The 20,843-nt window shown below is 44.8% G+C and overlaps 3 protein-coding genes across 4 annotated transcripts in view; all 3 read left to right on the top strand.

Annotated features, from left to right (window-relative positions):
- The first annotated feature begins 380 nt into the window (after nt 1-380).
- On the top strand, nt 381-12,598 carry ehd1b (EH-domain containing 1b). The gene is made up of 5 exons (XM_028984615.1): nt 381-1,085; nt 3,840-3,937; nt 10,047-10,459; nt 10,694-10,858; nt 10,945-12,598. The coding sequence occupies exons 1-5, from the start codon at nt 685-687 to the stop codon at nt 11,464-11,466; spliced, it is 1,599 nt and encodes a 532-aa protein (XP_028840448.1). The 5' UTR covers nt 381-684; the 3' UTR covers nt 11,467-12,598.
- A 111-nt stretch (nt 12,599-12,709) lies between these two features.
- Nucleotides 12,710-15,338, top strand: btg3 (B-cell translocation gene 3). 2 transcript variants are annotated; one of them, XM_028983989.1, is made up of 5 exons: nt 12,710-12,848; nt 13,612-13,806; nt 13,890-14,027; nt 14,191-14,398; nt 14,665-15,338. In XM_028983989.1, the coding sequence occupies exons 2-5, from the start codon at nt 13,634-13,636 to the stop codon at nt 14,869-14,871; spliced, it is 726 nt and encodes a 241-aa protein (XP_028839822.1). In that variant the 5' UTR covers nt 12,710-12,848; nt 13,612-13,633; the 3' UTR covers nt 14,872-15,338. The 2 variants fall into 2 exon arrangements, with proteins under 2 accessions (XP_028839822.1, XP_028839821.1); XM_028983988.1 differs by having other exon boundaries at nt 12,727-12,848; nt 13,381-13,806.
- Nucleotides 15,339-16,661: 1,323 nt separating this feature from the next.
- cxadr (CXADR Ig-like cell adhesion molecule) overlaps nt 16,662-20,843 on the top strand; it is a 33,845-nt gene continuing 29,663 nt past the window's right edge. Inside the window, exon 1 of the mRNA XM_028983532.1 lies at nt 16,662-16,855. Within this exon, the coding sequence (XP_028839365.1) occupies nt 16,804-16,855 (52 nt within the window). The 5' untranslated portion in view covers nt 16,662-16,803. The remainder of the gene's footprint in view (nt 16,856-20,843) is intronic.

The following is a 20,843-nucleotide window of genomic DNA, read 5'->3' as shown; positions in this document are numbered from 1 at the left end:
TTACAATTAGAACAATTAGATTCAAACTTCAGCCCAGAGACACACAGGTAAACAGAGAGCTGAAATAGCCTTTTCTGGAAGCAATGGTGCGACCATTTACAACGCAAGTCGAGACATAAAGTGCAGATAAGACATGACAGTGCAAACCAGGATGGCATCAGGAGAAACTAGGTGCAAGTTGTGCAGCAACAAAAACTAGCGACGAATTCTTTTAATTGCAATGCGCAAATATGCACCGAATACTGTTACAAAAGGCTTTTTTTGTTTGTACAAAAAGCTTTTGTATAATTTTTATCATAAAAAAGCTAGATAAATTCGGTGGGCGGAGCTTTTACTTCGAAGTCTGCGTCATTTCCGGGGAATTGGAACCCCCCACCCGCTGCGGCGTTCACTTCGCCCGGAGCCCGGGAGGAGCGTGGATTCCGTCGCGGGGAAAAAGTGCGCTTTATTTCAGTCACTCGTTGGCCGGTTTTTGTCGCGACTCGACGGTTGAGTTTGAAAGTTTGAACCGGAAGAAACGTCTTGAGGAAAGCAGACGTTTTACCACGTTGGCAAATTTGACCCAGAATAAGTAGCTGTCACCCCCTTTTTCCCCTGACAGAATTAAGTTAGCATCAGGCTAAACGCCCTTTTCTCTGTCAGGTCATAGTTTTAAATCAGAGAGAGTAAGTTTAGTTCTCCACCATGTTCAGCTGGGCAAACAAGGAGGGTAAGAAGAAGGACCCCGAACTCTTCCAGACGGTCTCGGACGGGCTGAAGCGGCTCTACAAGACCAAGCTCCTGCCACTGGAGGACGCGTACCGCTTCCACGACTTCCACTCCCCGGCTCTGGAAGATGCCGACTTCGACAACAAGCCCATGGTGCTGCTGGTCGGCCAGTACTCCACGGGCAAGACCACCTTCATTCGGCATCTCATGGAGCAGGACTTCCCGGGCATGAGAATAGGCCCCGAACCGACAACCGATTCATTCATTGCGGTCATGTACGGCGACCAGGAGGGGCTGATACCGGGCAACGCGCTGGTGGTGGACCCCAAGAAGCCCTTCAGAAAGCTCAACGCGTTCGGCAACGCTTTTCTGAACAGGTGAGATTAGTGGTTGAGGCTAGTTTCTCCCAATGTGGTGAATATTCGTTATTCTACTCGTCCTTTTAAACGCGTGACGATAGTAAAGATAACAGTCAGTCGTGTTGCCGGTAGACTGGTGGCTTGGGTGGCGCTCTGGCCATGAATGAAAGACAGGGGCGGGCCGGAGGGTCGGCGGAGGCCCCCTACTCCGATCTGGCAGCATGACATTGAGGGAATTTTGGCTCATAGTCGTATGGGTCTGCACACACTGCTTCCATATTTCATATTACCCCTCTGTCGGGTTGTATGCCTCTTTCCTGCCGAGGTGTGGTACGGGGATCTGGACTGCTAGAAAAAATTACATTTACACCATTTACTTCTTACTCGTACTGATTATGACAGTGTGCTGATCTGTACTTTTGACGTCAATCAACTCAAATATCATTGCTTTTTTCAATTTTGTCTCTTATATTTCATACTTAGTTTTTTAATACCATTGATATGCATATCAAAATGTTTAACTTGTGGTTTGTCAGCTGTGATCCAGTTCTCCATTTACCAAATATACCAATGTTCCATTTCCTCAAAGTGCATTTTCTTTGGTGAAATGTCTGCAGTGTTGCATAGGAATTTCCTCCTAATGAATGCTCGCAAATGGCACACTTGTGTCAATATGCGTTTTGACCCTTGTGTCCTTTCACTTCTGGGGTCCTTGACTTTTTACATGAACGTGACCCAAGACTACATTCATTTGAGCATGTCTGTGAATCTGGGAAGCATGTATCAGATGCTCAGATGTGTGTGTCAGCGGAACATAAATTACAGTTTGCAGGTGTCAGTTTTTCCTTTTTTTTTAGTTCCACTTTTGTTTTCTGGTTTGCTTGTTTTTCTGTGATAACCAACTTTATGTACTAGTATGTCATTGAACCAGATATACGAGGAAGAGATTTTCAGGCATGCCGGGACCTGCGTATGTTTGTGAGGTTTGTATTATTTTAGCCATGAGAGGGTGAAAGCAGATCAGTTCCCAGCCACTTGCGAGAATTGCTATAGGTTTAGCCACCTTTACTCAGGTCTGGGCTAGCATAAATGTACCCTGTAATGGGATATTGTGTTCCATGTGTTCCAATCGTGTTCATCTTAGTTCTGCTGCAACAAGCAAGACATTCCGTAAATGGACGTTGATGTGCTGAAAACACAGAGGAAGAGTACTGATAAAATATAATGGAGTCCAGTACAGATTGCATTGACACGACTTTGTAGGTTCCTGCTTAAGCTTTTAATTTGCAGCTGTGAGTATTTTAAATATAGCCCTCTGGATGTCTTGTTTAGACTGAGGGTTTTCTTGGTCATGTGGGTGAGTGGGAAAAGGAGAGTAGGTTTTGTGTTTTTCTGTTTTCTCCCATGTCACAGTGAAGATAAACGGGGGATCTGACTCAGCAGCTCTGCCATAAAAACTTCTCAATCACCCCCCCTTCTATCCCTCTCATGCTGCTTCTCTCATAAAACTGTTGTGTAGGCACTTTGTTTTAAAGTTCTGACCCACGTATTTCCTTTTATTCTTCTGTCCGTGCACTGGCCCTGCTGACCATCAGAATAAATGTGCTGGTTGGGCACGGCCTGTGCAGCTTGGGTGGCTTCGAGATCACCTTTGCGCGCCATTTCAGGTTGTGATCAGGTGATTTGAAGGTGACTCAGGGAGATTCCTTAGGGATCTTACAAAGCCCCATAGCCCCATTCTTGACACTGGATTCCAGAATCAATAACCTCATTGTACCTTGCACATATTAAGTTTTTTTTTTTCACATTTAATCTAAAATACAGGCGTCATGTAAAAATAGTGTGCGCTTGTCAATCATGCATTTATTATGTAGATTGGAAGATGAGATATAAGGGCCAAACACAGTTCGCTGTTATAATGTTCCAGCACCGTGGAGCTCCCCACCCCCTACAGCCCCTCAGAGCAGAACTGATCTCCCGAACAGACTGGTATGCATTGCTGCGTGCTGCGGTGCCTTGCCGGGACGCCTGAGTGTTTTTCTAGGGCCTAGTGTTCCACCCGGAGAAATGCTTTGTATGTCAGCTGGCAACAGAACCAGGAACGCTAAGAATGTACAGGGAAAGGGGAAATGTGGAAAGTGTGTGAGGGAGAGCGCGGGCGAGAGAGCAAAAGACTGAGAGATGTGACTCAGAGCAATGGCATGACGTTGACAAGAAACGCTGCTCGTATTAATTATAGAATGAAGTTGGGGTTTTTGTATGACCCCAGCATGCAGGTATGCGGCAGATAGGGAAAGTTTTAGCAAGGAGACATGGATAAGCTCAATACATCGTATCATGGAAATGGTGATGTAAGTTATAGAGAGATAAAGAAATTCCTATCCTTCATGCAGTGCGGGTAAGGAATGACTTCTCTGCACTTCTATACACTTTATCACTATTTTTGCTAGAAGTAGTGTTACATTTTATTCCTGCACATGTATTTGTTACATATTTTGCACACACAAACTGTTCTGTTCTTGAGTTAATAAGCACCCAGTGAAGGGACTTCACTTATGCTAATATAGAGCTGAGAGGTGCAGAAAATGGCTATGTTAAGGAAGTGCTATGTTACCTTCATGGAGGCCAATTTAAACACTGGTGATTGGCCAGGTTTGAATGGAAAGCACAGAGTCTTGTAAAACAAATGAAATTGTCTTTTAATATCATCTGGTCTGTAAACAAAATACCATGTAGAATTCGATGTACTGATGTGAGTCTTTGTGCCTGAAGGTTTGTTTGTGCCCAGATGCCCAATCCTGTGCTTGACAGCATCAGCATCATTGACACCCCCGGAATCCTGTCTGGAGAAAAGCAGAGAATTAGCAGAGGTTAGTCTTTTACCCTAGTCTTTTCACATGCCCTATCACTGTCCTCCTTTTCCTTTCTCATTCCTTGCTTCACCCCCTTGTTTATGCTCTCTGACACACACACACACTTGAACAGTATACCTCACTGGTAGCCTGATATTGAGCAGGAACATCTGTATTTAAATACTTCAACATTTGAGACATGTATAAGAACACGCCCAGTACCAAGAAGCATGGTTTTAAGTGCACTTGCAGTATAGTTAGATATTTTTTTGTCCTCTGCATACCAACACACTTTGACTTTTTTTTTTTTTATTTCTAATTCCTCTTTTTCAAAAACAAAGGAAGACACAATCATATATTGCACACATGGAAATAATGTGCCTTCAAACTGTTTGTTTGGATAATGAAAACAATGGAATTATTTAAAGAATCTGCATAAATATTTTTGCATTATTCTCAAATTGACTACATCACAATTTGACAGTTGACTATTTGAACTGAATAATTAATTTCTAGACACTTCAAAGACTTTGACTTGTAGTATATTTATCCTCATCAGATGTCTTGAGGACAGATGAAAGAGATGAAAGTATTTTAAGGTGTTCTGTGGCTCTCTAAGGTGGCTTCCTGTCCAATTCTGTGATCTCCTGTCCTGTCCTATGCATGCATGTGGGAGTGGAGCAGAGAGAAAAAAGGGGAATTGTGTGCATGAATGGCAGAGACAGATAAAGAGTGAGGCCAAAACGACCAGGAAACAGACACCACCGCTGCCAGGGACTGAGAGGCTGTTTTTGTAGGACATTTGTAGTATATAATGTATGTATACTATTAGGATATATGGTCATAGAACTGTGTTCTGTAATACAGGTCCCTTTTAAAACTCTCTAGACTATAATGCCTAGACTATAATGCCTTTAGTAAGACTTGTTGGTTGTAGGATAAACACTGTGAACTTGTACACGCAGCGAGACTTTATATGGAGCAGAGCCTGACTGTGGGAAGGGGAGAGAGAGAGAGAGAGAGTAATGCACCAGACCTTCCTTGTGAGGATTGACTTGATGACGGGGAACAGGTGCTTTCTGTTTCTCCCACATTCCATTGCGCTGGGGGTATTTCTCATATATAGATTATTTAGGTCTGTCAGCTGTGCTCTCCCCACCACTGTAGATGTCAGACTCCTACGTTTGACTGGACCGTCTGTTCATTAATGTGAAGTAAATCAAAGCCCCTGAGAGTTTCTCCTAGCAAGTACATTTATAGGCAGCCCTGTCTTACACAAGTACACAAAGGTTTGAAATCGCTTTCTGTGGAGCAAACAGTGTTGTATTTGACAATGCAAACAGTTTAGGAAGAAATTTAATTCATTTTCTTGTTTAAGTAGAAGGTTAATGGGAGGTCCTCATTACTACAGGTCATCAAGTGTTCTCCTCTGTGCAGAAGGATTGTATTGGCCAGCCCCATCAAGTGTTTTTGCGTGGTGTTATTTTTGTCAGTTATGATGAGCTGCATCTGCATTGTCTCATCACCCAACCCAGTCTGTGAAAACATCCCCCCTTTTTGAAGATGACGACAACAATCAGTACGGATGCATGACTCCATGAACGTATCTGAAAAGCTGCTGGCTGTTTATTTATTTGACATTCCAGTTGGCGCCCACCCAACAGTCCCGTCCTAATGACCACTTTCCTCTCCTGTGTTAGTGTGGATGTGAGTAGCTTTTATTCCAAAAATATTTCATAAACCAAATGCATCTTATACCTCGCCCTCATACACACGTTTCCCTCACTGTACACACTGCAAATCCAGAGAAGGCAGAGATTCGTATAGGTCGTACACAGGAAGCCAAGTTAAACATCGCTGCAGTTATGATGTTCGTCTCCCCATTGTTTCAATGTATTGAGTGGCATGTGTCCAAATATTATCTCACCCCCACACCCTGCATATACACACTTTTTTGTTTTTCTTTACGTTTCTATCTGTAGCACACAGCCTGTCTTTCACTCCTCTTTGCACAGAAATTCTTTCTTCCTTTCTCATTCCGCTCACCCCTCTTGCTCCCCCTTCCTTCTCCTCCTTGTCTTCCTCCCAATCTTTTTTTTTTTTTTTATGTTTCATATGCCGTCCAGATTGATTTTGTCTCCCCTATCCAAGTAGGTGTCAGCAGGCTTTGGCCTGGGCTTGCATGCTTTGACTCACATTCCCCCATGTTGCACCCCGCTGCCTCGCTCAGAACATTAAAACTAAGAATAATAATTTGCAGCGTGCATATCTCTTGCTGCTGGGACACTGCCCACTGGAAACCAGAAATATTTCTGAGGGGCAGATGCCTGGGGACTGCTGGTTTTCCTGTGGCAGTGTGAAGTTTCCTTTTGCCTTTTTCAGGCCTGCTGGTGTTCAGCAAGGGTAGTTAATAATCTGCTGAGGTCTGCTGACTTTATAGCCATACTCTTCGCCAATCCCTGGAGTGGCATTCACTTTTAGTTAATCATGTAAGTGCACAAGGAGACCTTCAGGGCACTGTGCCTAACGATGGACCTCTGGCCGCTGCCAGAGCACTGGAAATGACTGCACCGGACAGGAAATGGCTCCAGACGGACGCTGGTCACCTCAAATGGTGTTTCCTTTTAATCCCTAATTCATCACACACCCATACAAACATCAAACGTGACGTTTATTATACACACTCACATCCCACATTCTTCCTTTTGTCATTGATGATGTCAGCAACAAAAGTGTCCTACTGACATTGTCAGCTGATTTGCTGTCCCCAGAGTTGCGTTATAGTGTCACACCTCCCTGTTTATAGTAGAGACAATGCTACGTTGCAGTGTCTACTAGCCTTGCCTGGTGTCTCATTTCATTGGGGGCTTATATGGTACTGGCAAGTGAAGCTTTCATTTTGGGGGACTACCGTAAGCTGCTTTGCTGAGACAGAATTGTGTGTGTGTGTGTGTGTGTGTGTGTGTGTGTGTGTGGAATGGGGAAAACAGATGGCTTTTCCTTCAACAAAACTGCCATCTTAGTTCTGTTGAAGGACTAGCCTCGCCCAGTTTTGGGCTTTTGTCAAACCTTTTTGATGTCTTGCTAACCACAATAAAATTAAAGCTAAAAATGACATCTGTACCATTCTGTTTCCTTTATACATGTTGGCATAGGTAAACTATTGCTGCCGCGCTATACATCAATAAATGAAAAGCCCACCAATGATGTCACAGATTAATCTTTACAGTGTGAGTGACCAGCCCCTTACTGGATTAATAAAAGCCATAATTGTTGGAAATGGTTTTCTGATCCACTTTCCAGTGAGATTTTCTGTTTTCTCCTGTCCAAACAAAACTAAATTGTGTTCAGTTTAATGAAACTTTATTCAGCTGAATTTATGAAAGGTTTCTTATTTATTTCTTGAGTTTTCTCACATACACACTCTCTCACTGTATCTCTCGCTACAAAAGTAAAATTGTTGCTCATTAATGTACTCAAAGTTCCTTCCTGCCTGATTTTATTTCCATCCACCTCACACTGTGAAACTATTAACATCCCTCTGGTGTTGAAAGCTGACTATTTGCTAATAATTATATAATCTGTATAAGCTTTCACACAAATTATATTTGCAGGCTACGTTTTATCGTAAGATATATTGGCCACCCAGTATGACACTGAACAAAGATCAGTCCTGTTCATTATATTGTGTTCTGGTATTTAGATTTAGTTTGAAGTCTTGTACGTGGTAGGCTGGGCAGTTTTGTTTCAAGGTTGAAGGGGTTTTCTAATGGGGTTTCCTGATTATGTCACTGGTTTTTATCTAGACTGAAAGTGAAATTGTCTGTGACAATAGTGCTTTTCAACCTACGGTGCTTCCACTTTCATTCCTGACTCACATCTGTTCTGAACTCCCCCAAACATTTGTTGTGTCCCTGGCAGTCCAGTCATCTGAGCGAATCTCTTTAGAATTTGGATTCATTAAACGCTGACATCACTTGTGGTATCTTGTGATGCAGTCAGGCAATGGTCAGGGAATGGCATTCAGTTTGGTTTCAGTCTTTCCCACCGCCCACCGCCACCACCATCTACTTTCACATCGTCAACATGGCGCCCAACCGCATGAGTGGACTAGATTGCTGGTGTTTGTGGTGAAAACTTCTCAAGTCATTCAGAAAGAGAATCTTCTATGTACAGTGCACACATACAGGCAACCCTGGACAGCTGGCTGTTAGCATGACACCCAGTGGCTGGTGTCATGTTTCAAGCAAGCTGCAACGGATAACAGTGCACAGGCCGTACTACCTTCTGTGGAGAACGCAATCTCTTTGTCCTGGCAACTGTGTACAGTTACACATCTGCACATTCACAACGTGCATTCAGTCCCAGACGGGACCTTCTTCCTCTGCAGCAGTCTTCCCTTAAAAACTGAAAAGATAAATGCAAGAAGATACAGTTTACATAGATTATTTGCCTGTTTAATGTCCCTTCCATTCCTATATTAGTGGCTATTCTAGCCATTTTTATTCATATTGTAATGTTTCAACGTGTCCAAACGTGTGGCCTAAATGTGTGACTGTGTAATTCATGTCTTTTGCCTCTTTACTGCAGTCTAGCATGAGTATATGTATTGAGGTGTACCCCACAATGGTTCGCGGAGATTTCCTCTTGGAAAACACTGGAAGGAAGGAACCATCCTGTCATATAATATGGAAAAACAGGAGAATACCTTCCAGTTAGGGCACACCCTCCTCATACCAGCCCCCTGTGTTATGCTGCATGTGTGTGTTGAACTTATCGGCCCGGTTCCACAAAAGCCGCTTTAGTTATGAGGGTTCATGCCTAAAGAAATTACCTAGAGAAAAAACTGCCTTTGGGAGCTTCTGCATTAAATGGAAAACCCCTAGGTTTAAAAAAAAAAAAAATTAGTCATTAGTCATTTTTGTGAGATGATAAGAAGAGCCATGTTTGGGGTGGACTTTGTTAAGGTCACACCCATGGGTTCAGGCATCCTGCTGACACAGACAGAACTTTGTCTGTGGAGATGAAGATCTTCCTCCTTCGTTTAGTGGTATAACAATTTCAACAATTGTTTTTCCCCCCAGTTAATCTTTTAAAAAAATATATATATATATATATATTTTTTTTTCTGCACAGGTTGGCTCTAGGCCTAATGCATAAATCAGAAGATTGTGCTGATAAGTGACATACAGATCAACTTATGTTTCGAACTTCCACTCCCTGACATTGTAGTGAGAGGCAAAAAGTTACTGATTACACAACCAGTCATGCTGTTGTGTAATAAGTAAAGACATGATTAACTTTTACATTCATGCATGCAAGAACCGCTGGGCAGTGGTGGCCTAGGTCCTTACTATGGTAAGAAAGCAGACTCATAACTGAAAGGCTGTGGGTTCAGCACACTGAGGTCCCATTGAACGAAGGTACCGTCCCCACACACTGCTCCCTGGGTGCTGCTCACTGCTTGTGAAGAGGACAGTCAAATTAGATAATAAGTGTAAATTGACTTAATTAAAATTGTTGGTCATATGATCATAACGGTGACATTGTTTGGCTTTTCTGTCATTTGTAATACGGTTATTTAACAGCGATACAGGCCATGGGGTTGTGTTGAGAGGGCAGTGGCTTCCCTGTAGAATTTAAAGCTCCCACAGCAGCTTCCTGTTTGTCTGCCAAGAGTGGGGCCTGTGGAAGAGTTTAGAGACCGGTGACTTTGGGGGCTCGCTTTACCTGCAGTGAAGCTGAGCCACAAAGAGGAAAACCAAATATGATGTGCTTATTTAGTCCTGAGTTTCCTCTAACAGGAAAGTGCAGAATATTGTTTTCCTCTGTTGTTCATTGTTGTAGTTCTCACCCATTAGTGGATGTAGGCTTGGGACTTCATACGGTGTCCTTATTGCTGGTTGTCATGCCTCAGGAAACACTGGTGTAGCATTGTCATCGGTGCCGACTGATTTACGCAGTGTGACGCAAGGGGCAGCGTTTGAGGATGTTTCTCCCTGTTCATTGTTCCAAGGTCTTCTACGAGAAACAATGTTAAAATTGTCTAGTGGTGCTGTAGAAATTGTGACATTTGAGGTTTCTCTGGTTCTCATTCATTCATTTTCTCTTTGCCTTTTCTCTTTAGGTTATGACTTTGCCGCAGTGCTGGAGTGGTTCGCTGAGCGTGTGGACCGCATCATCCTGCTATTTGATGCCCATAAACTGGACATCTCTGATGAGTTTTCTGAGGTGATCCGTGCTCTTAAGAATCACGAGGACAAGATGCGTGTGGTCCTCAACAAGGCTGACCAGATCGGCACCCAGCAACTCATGCGGGTTTATGGCGCCCTCATGTGGTCACTTGGTAAAATTGTCAACACCCCAGAGGTCATCCGTGTGTACATCGGCTCATTTTGGGCACAACCTCTCCTGGTGCCTGACAACAGGAAGCTGTTTGAGGCTGAGGAGCAGGACCTGTTCCGTGACATCCAGGGGCTTCCGCGAAATGCCGCTCTGAGGAAACTCAATGACCTCATCAAGCGTGCCCGTCTGGCCAAGGTGAGCCGTGCAGAGCCAGGAAGGAATTCTGAGTCATGGTTTTAAATGGGTAGCAGTAGTCTGTTCCCGGAAAGGCTGAAATGAAAGTGTGCAATTCTCTGCAGTGTACAGTATTAGAATCTTTACCCAGATTGATGAATGATGATCAGAGTTGTGGTAAATGCGGTTGTTTTTCAGCAGAGTAATGTCTATATTAAATAGTCTATCTTGAACATAATGGCCCTTTGTCCACAGGTGCATGCCTACATTATTAGTGCTCTCAAGAAAGAAATGCCCAACATGTTTGGAAAGGAGAACAAGAAGAAGGAGCTCATTGCTAACCTTGCTGAAATATACTCTAAGATTGAGAAAGAGCACCAGATATCACCAGGTGACTTCCCTAAGATCACCAAAATGCAGGTAAGGTGCAAAATAACATATCCATAACATTTCTTATGTATTTATTTTTTACTGTAATAAAGTTTCAGTAATGATTTCTTTTGTAGGAAGTCTTGGCTGGTCAGGACTTCAGTAAATTTCAGGTGATGAAACCAAAGCTGATGGAAGCTGTAGAGGACATGCTAGCAAATGACATAGCTAAACTAATGACACTGGTCAGACAGGAGGAGGCATCCATGCCCACTCACTCTGTGCATGGTGGTGCTTTCGAAGGCACCATGAATGGCCCTTTCGGCCATGGTTATGGAGAGGGTGCGGGAGAGGGCATTGATGAGCTGGAGTGGATCGTTGCTCGAGACAAGCCCACCTATGATGAGATCTTCTACACTCTCTCACCTGTCAATGGCAAAGTGTCTGGAGCCATGGCCAAAAGGGAGATGGTGAAGTCCAAACTGCCCAACACTGTCCTCGGGAAGATCTGGAAGCTTGCTGATGTAGATAAAGATGGGTTCCTGGATGATGAGGAGTTTGCCCTTGCCAACCACCTCATCAAGGTGAAGCTAGAAGGCCATGAGCTCCCTGCAGATCTGCCAGACCACCTGGTGCCTCCATCCAAACGGGCACAGTAGATTCAACCTACAACCAAATACCTTTTTTTTTTTTTTTTCTTGGGGGGGGCACAGCTGGGGTAGTGGGGTGCGGGGATCTGAATTATCCAAATTCTGCAAGGCCAGACACAATTGTTGCATATACATTAACCTTGTTAAAAGGATTATTATTATTATAATACAAGCTTGCTGTATTGTTGCAGAGTCCTGAATACAGCCCATTTAGTGAATGTTTAGGCCTTTGAATCTAAGCTGAAGGGAGCAGGGTTGGTTGGGTGTGGTAAAATAAAATGCATAAGCTTATCTTTCAAAGTAACATAAATATTGAAAGAAAATGGCCACATTATAACTTACCATCTGAATTCTTAACCTATGATGGTATTATTTTCATATAATTTCCTTCAGCACTTTACTGCTGTATAGAAAAGCATTGGGAACTGAAGCCTGTTTGCTTTTGGTAGGCTGTCCAAATCTCCAAATATCTCCAAATATTGTATTAGTATAAAATATTAGTTTCTCTTCTTCCAAAGGTCTGATTAGCTTGTTAGTGAAAATTCATCTTAATTTTTATGTTCACCATGAAACACTGCTCTCAATCCGAGAATCTGAATGACCTTTGCAGCATTTATGGTGTAGACAGAAACTTTTGGGTGTCTTAGCCACCTGTGCCTAATGAGAAAAGATCTTAATGAGCTGATTAACACTGATAGACTACATGTAGCATTAAATTTACTGAGGGAATTCATGGTTTATTTTCATCCCAGTTGAAGAAATGCAGAGCAGGGCTTTCTCCAAGGGGACAGTTGAACAAATATATTTTCTTTTGAACTCTGTTATGTTGTACAGGCTTTAATATCTCACCGTAATACACACTGACCTACTGGGTCTCGTCTTACGTTTGTCAATCCATTGTTTCACAATGTTTTCTTCATCTATGACACGAACATGAACAAAGCTGAAACAATTGGATATTTTATGAAATAAATATTGCTTGTAAGTTCTGTGTGATACCACTAATCTGTACATGACCTCACCTGAGCAAAGTTCCTTTCGCTTTGTTACAAAATGAAAGATCTTCCAGCCAGCTTCTATAAATAGTGTTCATATGTATATTGTTTAAGGTCCGTTTTGAAATAAATCTTTACCAACAGAATTTGTTCCGAGTTTGTTTTTTGTTTTCTTTGAAAAAAAAAAAAAAAAAAAGTTTTTACGAGAAGTCCCGTGAAAGACGGTTGCGCATAAACGCCGCGCCCCTCCGGTCCGCCAGGTGGCGACGAACACTCCCCGCCGGAGCCCGTCTCGGCCCGCCAAACGGAGGCGCGTTCGCGCGCGCCTGTGTTGTTGGCCTGGCTGGCGCGACGGACTGGCGACGGGCGACCACATGGTGATCGACGGCGGACACGGTGCGTGGTCGTGGCCCTTCATTTTTTTTTTTTTTACTTCGTTTAGTTTTACTTTACTGCGCGCAAGATTCGAGCGAGATGAGGGCGTCGGCGGCGTCCCGTTAGCCTGGCTGCTTGTTTGCAGCTAAGCTTTGGTTGTCCGCCAAGATGGCTACGTAACCGCGACGACTAAGACAAACGCTTCGTTTTGTCCTCAAAATGTTTTTTTTTAAACTCTTTAGTAGTGGCAGAAGTGGTCTAAATTCAACCGAACTAACACTAATAGTGTTTTTTATTATTATTGTAGTTAATTAACACTTGTTAGAATGTACCCACTAGGTTACTTTGTTTGAAAAAGTCTCTTGTTTTCGCCGCTGGTCCGATTCTGCTGTATATTAATTCCCATTTTAAATTAAATATCTTCTCTTGGGTCGAAAGTGGTGAATAATCGCGCCTGTGGTTCTCGTGTCAGATTGGCGACTGCACTGTTTCCGCTGGTTCGTACGGCCGATGGCTGCTTGTGTTCATCTGGGCTTTTGGGTCCCAACGATAGGTTTCGGTGCACGGGGGAGCCGTGAGAAGTCGTGCTGCTTTCGGTTGGAGCGGCGTTTACCGCCAGCGGCTGCCCGTTTCCCGGCGCTCCCTCCTCCACCTCCTCGTCTGCCGTTGGCGCGCAGGATGACGATATGGCAGCGTGGCTTCATGGATCGTGTTGCGTCTGTTCCTTGTACACAATTGCTGTTTACTGTATAGATTTTCATATTTGTTTTTCTTTCTTTCGTAGGAATTGGACCACATTTTTAACAATGAAGAAGGAAATCGCGGCCGTGGTGTTTTTTTTGAAGCGGCTCATCAAGAAAGCTGAAAAGCTGGAGACTCGGAAGATGGACCTGTTTGTGGAGCGGCTGACCGTGGCATTGCAGGAGAAATACAAAGGACACTGGTACTGCGAGAACCCCAGCAAAGGCCAGGCTTTCAGGTACGGCAGGCCCTGCCCGTCAAGGGAACGAAGTGGCACGCTGCTGTGGCGAAATTACATCCCCCTCCGTTCCGAATGCGCAGGTGTATCCGGGTGAACCGGTTCCAGAGGGAGGACCCCGAGCTGCAGAGGGCGTGCGCGGAGAGCGGGGTGCAGTACAAGGACCTGGGCCTTCCCAAGGAGCTAACCCTGTGGGTGGACCCTGGGGAGGTGTGCTGCAGGTGAGCATTTCTCGCAACTGTGGTCTGATTGGAGGGGGTTTTGGAGGGGTTGCGGTACTCTTCAGACTTCTTTGTATTGTTAAATGGAGATCTGTTTTATTACGGTCCTTACTATGGTGTTTATGAATGCTCTTTTGGTTGAGCCCTCATCTTTCTGCTCCAGGTATGGCGAGAAGAACCCCGCGTTCACCGTCGCAAGCTTTTCGGGGGATGACGACGACGATGATAAAGAGGACGTGACCAAGAAGGTGACAAGTGCAGTGGAGAGAGTGACATCAGACTACCACTCTGGCTCTTCATCTGATGAGGAGTGTGGCGGCAGAGAACCCCATATCATGCCACCCTTCCCTCACAGTAACCCCCCATTCCAGGTATGGAATGTATTCATGACTGTTCAAACAACATCTTGAATATTTGTCACAAATCATGGTTTATTATTCAGTTATTATAAAAGGTCCAATTTTCAGCTAATCATATATTTAAAAACCATGTATATACTGTAAGAATTTTCACTTGCTTGTAGTTACCATTTAAAAAAAAATTTTTACCATCATAGTCTAAATCTGTGGCATGTGCAATTTTTTTTGTGTTTTTATTGTGTTGAGTTTGAAGTAATAACGTCTATCTCTGTCTTCAGCTTATCTACCCTTTTGCACCCATGTGGCACCCTTTACCTCGGAAGAAGGTGAATTCTGGGAAAGGCCATGGCCCCCCACGCCCTCACTACATGTTCCGTCCCGCTGGTAGACCGGCCCACCAGTTCAAACCCGCCGGCTGGGCACCAGCTGCGTACCGAAACCGGAATGCCTACTGGGGCAGCTCCCCAAACCTGGCACATGCTTAGGGGCCACAGTAGCAATGCGGTCTGTGTGCGCACATGGGAGCGTTTTTGGACAAGGGGGAAGATAAATTGTTTAAACAAACCACTAAGATGACTGACCAAATTTTTTCAAGTATTTTTGTAGTTCCAATTGTCACTTTTTCCCCCCTCCCTTTCATTTTGAATTTGTATTCTGTTTAAGAACATAACAGTAACTCTTTGCACTTTAGATGACTTGTAATAGTGTGTGTTTTTAAGTAATCCTCATTTGTATTGAATTAGGGATATTTTGATTACTATGGATTTTATAGTTACATAAATAGTTACTGTATTTATATTTAATGGGATCATTGTTCTTTGCTGATACTTTACCTGTTGTCGTCAGTTCTGTTTAAATGACCAAATGTCTTATTTATTCACAGTATAGTATTATGTATTGCCTAGACCACTTAAATTATGGATGACATTAAAAACTTGTTTTCTAATCAGAACTTTGTGTCTGATGTTTTCTTTTCATTACCATTTTTCTGTGCGTATGTGCATTTTTATTTTTTATTTTTTTTGAAAGATAAAATTCACATAAAACACCCAAACATGTCTAAAGAGGCAACCCCTTTCTCTGGTGTTGGGCTGAGCATTTCTGGCAGAACCCCCTCCCAGACCAAAACCTTGGGCAATGATGTCACTGTTCATGCTAATGTCACCAGTTAATCTGGTTTCAGGCAGTGATGCTGCTGATTAGTTTTCATTGGTGCTACAGACCATACTGCCCCTCAATGACCAGCACTTCACACCGCATAGACTCAGCCATGGACTCAATCACATTAAAGCCTGGAGATGTTGCTGGTTTTAGTAAAAAGGGCTCTGGGGGCTGCTGTGTGTAACACGGCGTGACATAACCTACATGTCTGAAGCTCTTTTGTGGCTTATGGCACCATAACATGCATTTGTATGAATGTATATACTTTTTTCATGTTTGTGGTTAAGTGATTCTCTTCATGTCATGTTAACAAATAAGATGATCTTCGTTGCTCATGCATTATATCTCCATCAAACTTAGTGACTTGCAGATTAAACCCTCACATGTGCTAGACAAAGTTTTTAATGTTCATTAAATTCATTATGCTGAAATCCATTGTTTCAATCTATTAGTGGATGATGAATTAATTGTAAGCTCTTTTACAAGACTCGAACACTGATTAACAAACTAAACGAAATTATAACAGACATTCTGTTTGTGTTCCAATGTGTTTTAGATATTTTTTTGATCATCGTTGCTTTGCATTCATCTTTGATCACTGAGTGCAATTACATAATCTCACGACAAACTGATTTGTATTGAGCAATTTATTTAACTCTCAAGCTCCTCATCTGCCATGTCCTCCCCTCATCATCTGCTGATAGCTCAAAGTTTTAATCTCCAAGTCTGAGCCCTCTGCTTTCTCAAGAATGAAAAAATGTAGTGCTGTCCTCTGCAAAGGACGTACAATAAAACTATAAACGAATGTGCGACAAATTAAACATTTACGTTCAACAGACGCCCTTATCCAGAGCAACAGGGACAGTCCCCTCTGGAGACACTCAGGGTTAAGTGTCTTGCTCAGGGACTCAATGGTAGTAAGTGGGGTTCGAACCTGTGTTGCCGCCACCTAAACGGACTGAAGAAACCATTTCATTATTCACAATGTCTGCAGAAAGGCCATTACACGGCGCATCATTCCAACGCCGCCGCCAGGTGGCGCCCTACGCCGCGGCGGGTTCGGCCTTCTCCGGGCGCCTCCGGAAACCACGTGACCGCGGTCCCAGCCTCCGTCCACCTGCTGCGGCGGCGGAGTGGATGCGGCGGGAGAGACGGAGCTCGGCGGGAGCGGGCAGGCTGCGAACTTCGCGGCGCGCTGGTCATTTTCGGAGGGGAGAGAAAGAAAAAAAAAGCGAGCGGAATAACACGGAAAAGCCATGGATCTGGCGACGTCCCACCACGTCTTTTTACTCGTTGTCGCGGTCACAGGTAAGAAATATTCCCCCTTTTTTCCCCCCTCTAAACACGACGCGGACGTGAAGTAAGTTGGCCCGCGAGTTCGCAAGTCCTGAGGGGCGCTAACGGCGCGGAAGCGGCTTTGTGTTTTTTCTCACGTCGCATACGAACGTTTTTACATTTTTAATTCGGTCCTCGGTCGTTTCGCCATGGTTTGTCCCTCTCCCGGTCCTGTTTGACTTGTTTCCGTGCTGGTTTAGGACCGCGCTGCTTAAGCACCGAGTGGACGAAAAAAAAAAAAAAAAAAAAAAACCCGCCAGGTTCTATTACACTGTAATTACCTGCGATTTATACACTATTTTACAATTACCATTACAATTTATACACATTTAACTAATTCGGTACACATGTTTCAAATACACAGATTAGCAACAAGTACGGAAAGTTAACATAGATTATTTTTCTGTCCAACTCTTAAAAACTTCATCAACTCAATTCGTCTCATATGATCAAGACAAAAAAAAAACCCCGCAATTAAATAATTTAGTTTAACGTCTTAAATTGACGCACTATGATTTGAATTTATCGCGGTTTAGGTCGTGTTTTTTGCGGCATAAAAAGGCTCGGTGGGTGTGAAAGCATCATCATCATCATCATCATCATCACCCCCCTTCCTTCCCTGATGTCAGAAGTGATCTGTGCAGCATGTGGAAGTTGAACAGGCCTGGCAAATGCCACCAACACCCCGAAATGTCTTAATCCCGTAATGGAATAATTTTTGTTACTGGCAGAAGTGGGCGCGGTAATTAGATTTGGTTGGTTAATGCTGTTGCTGTTCTGCCACCGGTAGCTGGTTAACACAATAGGCCTGATCCGTCTTAACCCTGCCGCTGCTCTGCGGTGTCGGCCATCTGCCGGGGTTTAAACGGACACGCGGCCCCCACCGGCCCTGCGTTAATGGAGGGGTCCCGCGTCCGGACCCTCATCTGCACTGGCCGTGTCGTAACAGGGTAGTAACCACCAATAATGCTCGCCATGAATAATAATAATAATAATAATACATTTATTTATAAAGCACATTTTCAAACACAGAAAGTGCTGTACGTATAAGAAACAATACACTGAATAAAACAATGGGTGAGGATAAAATTAACATCAAGAGTAAAGCAAGAAATAAATATAATAAAAAACAATAATATATTAAAAACTCGGCCTCAGAAAGCCTGGGTATAGAGGTATGTTATATATATATATATGTCTTGTTTACCCGCTCTTCCCTTCTCGTCACGCCACCCGTCCCATTACACTGCATGACAGCAGCAATGCCCCCCATTCCCACGGCAGTGAGGGGCGGCCCATGGGCGCGGGCCGGTGTTGTATTATGGCTCCCTCGGATTGCCCATGGCACTGTATCGCGTGGCACCGCAAGGAGGGGCAAATTGCTCGTGATTTAAGAGCGCGGAGAGAGCGACGCAGCTGGGTTGTTAGCATTGATTACCCATGAAGCGTTGCCGCCTGAGTGCCGTAACCAAAATCTATTGACGCGTGGGATTGGCTTTTTTTTTTTGTCCGTGCCAGATTGTTAATTGACTCGCCGTCGGGTGCTGAGGCATCAGTGGAGAGTTTCGCCGAGAGTTCCACCGAAAACCGGTTTGCCCGGACCTGCCGCGGCCAACTGAAAGTAAACTCGAGATAGCATTCGAATGACGCGTCGCGCTACGCGGTTGAAAGTCCGCGGCGCTTGAGGGAGGGAACGAGGCAGACCATTGACGGGCCAATGACATTCCAGTCCGCTGGTTACTGATAAACCCTGGCAATAATGACAGGCATTGTGCCGACACAGACACTGCCCTGGCCGGCCTTTGTCTGAAAGCCCACAGACAGTGTAGGTAATGTTGTAGGGGTGGCACTGACCCCCCAGCCCAACGTAGAATTCCCCTCAGCCCTGTCTTTTCTGCCCCATTATCATCACAGTAGCATAATTGTCAATTAAAACCCTGTTTTTAGGCCGAGGACGTTTAGTGTCAAACATTTAGCGTCCTTCTATTAACAGGCTTGGTTTGTTAAAACAACGCACACGCAGCTGCATATACTTTACTTTACTTTACTTTACTTTATTTAGCAGACGCTTTTATCCAAAGCGACTTACAATAGGAAGACACCAGCAATTCTCGTTCGATTTCTATAGAATATCGAGTTTACAAACTAAGAGCCCTGATAAGGCTTAGACTTGTCATTGAAGAGCATGCTCGGGGATTGTTGGGTGCTAGACTAAGAAAAATTATAATGTATTTATACATTTTGTATTTGTTTATTCAATGTGTACGCATGTGCTTGTGTAAGTGTTAGATTTGTCTGTAATATTTTTGGAATAAGAGGGTTTTCACCTTCTTCTTAAAAGTGGTGATAGTCTCGGCTAGTCGTGTGGAGGAGGGCAGGTTGTTCCACCAGCCAGGGACAACAACGGAGAACAGACATGATTGGAATCGGAGACCCCGTGAAGAAGGAATTTTTAGTCTCCTTTCGTTTGCCGATCTGAGAGAGCGTTGGTCCTCGGTCAAGTGCTGTCGTTGTTATCATTATCAGCAGACGGTGACAAGTTTGTCGGGATGCTGTTTAACGTCTGGACCGTCGGAGAGGCTCCATCGGAACCATCTCCACGGATCCTTTTGTCAGGCGTTTTGTACAGAGACCCTCGCGTGAAGACGTACGACTGGACGCGACAGGCGGAATGCGAGAAGTGGAAGCTAATGCGCCCGCTAAGCCCGGCTAGCCAGTAGGCGCGCCGCCGTTACCTGATCACACCTCCCACTTCAACGCACACCCGGGAAACCGTTGCCAGGATACAGGCTGAAAACAGATGCTGCTGTTTGGCGCTAGTTATTCACCGAGCGGCCTTTCTCGTGACGGGTTAACGGCCTGTTAGTGCGGCCGCCGCGTCCGGCTTGCGTTCTGCGTCTGCAGGGGCAGAGCAGGCCCCCGGTTCTGTCTCGTAAAACGTTTTGGCCGGCTGATCCGGAGATGAACGTGGAGCAGAGGCCGGAAGGCCGCGAGCTGATGAGCCCGAGCAGCCCACGGAGTTGATCTCGTCCAAAAACGGCGGCGGCTCGGCGTCTCAGCCGAGAAGCGGCCACCTTCTGCTCGTCCTTGGAAACAAAGGCTGGGGTGTCGCACAGGCTGGCGTTCAGGCCACGCCCGCTCCGACTGTCCTCTACCCTGATGGTGGGGAGGACCATGAATATTCAGGAGCCGGCCATATTAAATATTTTAACATGCGGGAGCCGTGCAGGCAACGCGTTCCTGCGTTCCTCGTGTTCCTGTAACTTTTGTGTTTGTGCGTTTTTTTTTTTTTTTTTTTTTATGCCCTTATAGCGGACAGCTGCTCTGTATGCACCCCTCGTTCCTCCTTCACTCCTCATTCCCACGTACCTGGCGGAGGAGCGTCCGCTGGCTGGCTCCACGCCACGCTCCACGGGCGGAGGAGGGGAGAGCGGGGTTTACAGGTGCCTCGGCGTGAAGGAGAGATGATATTGGAAGGCGGTGCAGATTAAAGAGTCCCCCCCCCCCCCCCCCCCCCCCCACACACACACACTCACATTCTATCACTCTCCCCCAATAAAGCCACCTCTCCGCCGTTGCTCCGTCTTTATCCCCTCTGTAAACACAAGGTCACAGTGCTGCTGCTCCTCTCTGCGCTCCATTCGTCATCGCGGTGGCGTCTCTCCACCCATCTGGTGGGAAGATGGACGGTGCGGCGCATCCATCACCCTGGCCCCCCCCGTGCCCCCCAGCTATAATGAGCAGTAATGGACAACGTGATGGATACGCCTCCGACTGCGGTTTTTTTTTTTTTAAATGAAGCTCTGAAATTTATCAGGCGAAATACCCCCCCACCACCTGTCTGTACCAGACAAATGGGCTGCAGATGCACAAGTGTAATCATTTTGTTTAGGGCTTATTGTTGGTCTTTGTGTTGTTGTTTTTGCAGAAGGAAAAGAAATGTCACACGTTCACTGGTTCC

The sequence above is a fragment of the Denticeps clupeoides genome, chromosome 6 (genome assembly GCF_900700375.1).
Source record: "Denticeps clupeoides chromosome 6, fDenClu1.1, whole genome shotgun sequence".
NCBI classification, from domain to species: Eukaryota; Metazoa; Chordata; class Actinopteri; order Clupeiformes; family Denticipitidae; genus Denticeps; species Denticeps clupeoides.
Note: the sequence above shows the minus strand (reverse complement) of the source record. Positions and strands in the feature narration are given on the sequence as shown.

Bases quoted from the DNA above. Each gene is read 5' to 3' on its own strand.
- ehd1b (XM_028984615.1), top strand. From the start codon at position 685: ATGTTCAGCTGGGCAAACAAGGAGGGTAAGAAGAAGGACCCCGAACTC. The intron at 3,938-10,046 runs GTTAGTCTTTTA...TTTTCTCTTTAG, and splicing joins AAAGCAGAGAATTAGCAGAG to GTTATGACTTTGCCGCAGTG. The intron at 10,460-10,693 runs GTGAGCCGTGCA...CTTTGTCCACAG, and splicing joins AGCGTGCCCGTCTGGCCAAG to GTGCATGCCTACATTATTAG.
- btg3 (XM_028983988.1), top strand. From the start codon at position 13,514: ATGGCAGCGTGGCTTCATGGATCGTGTTGCGTCTGTTCCTTGTACACA. The intron at 13,807-13,889 runs GTACGGCAGGCC...CCGAATGCGCAG, and splicing joins AGCAAAGGCCAGGCTTTCAG to GTGTATCCGGGTGAACCGGT. The intron at 14,028-14,190 runs GTGAGCATTTCT...TTTCTGCTCCAG, and splicing joins CCTGGGGAGGTGTGCTGCAG to GTATGGCGAGAAGAACCCCG.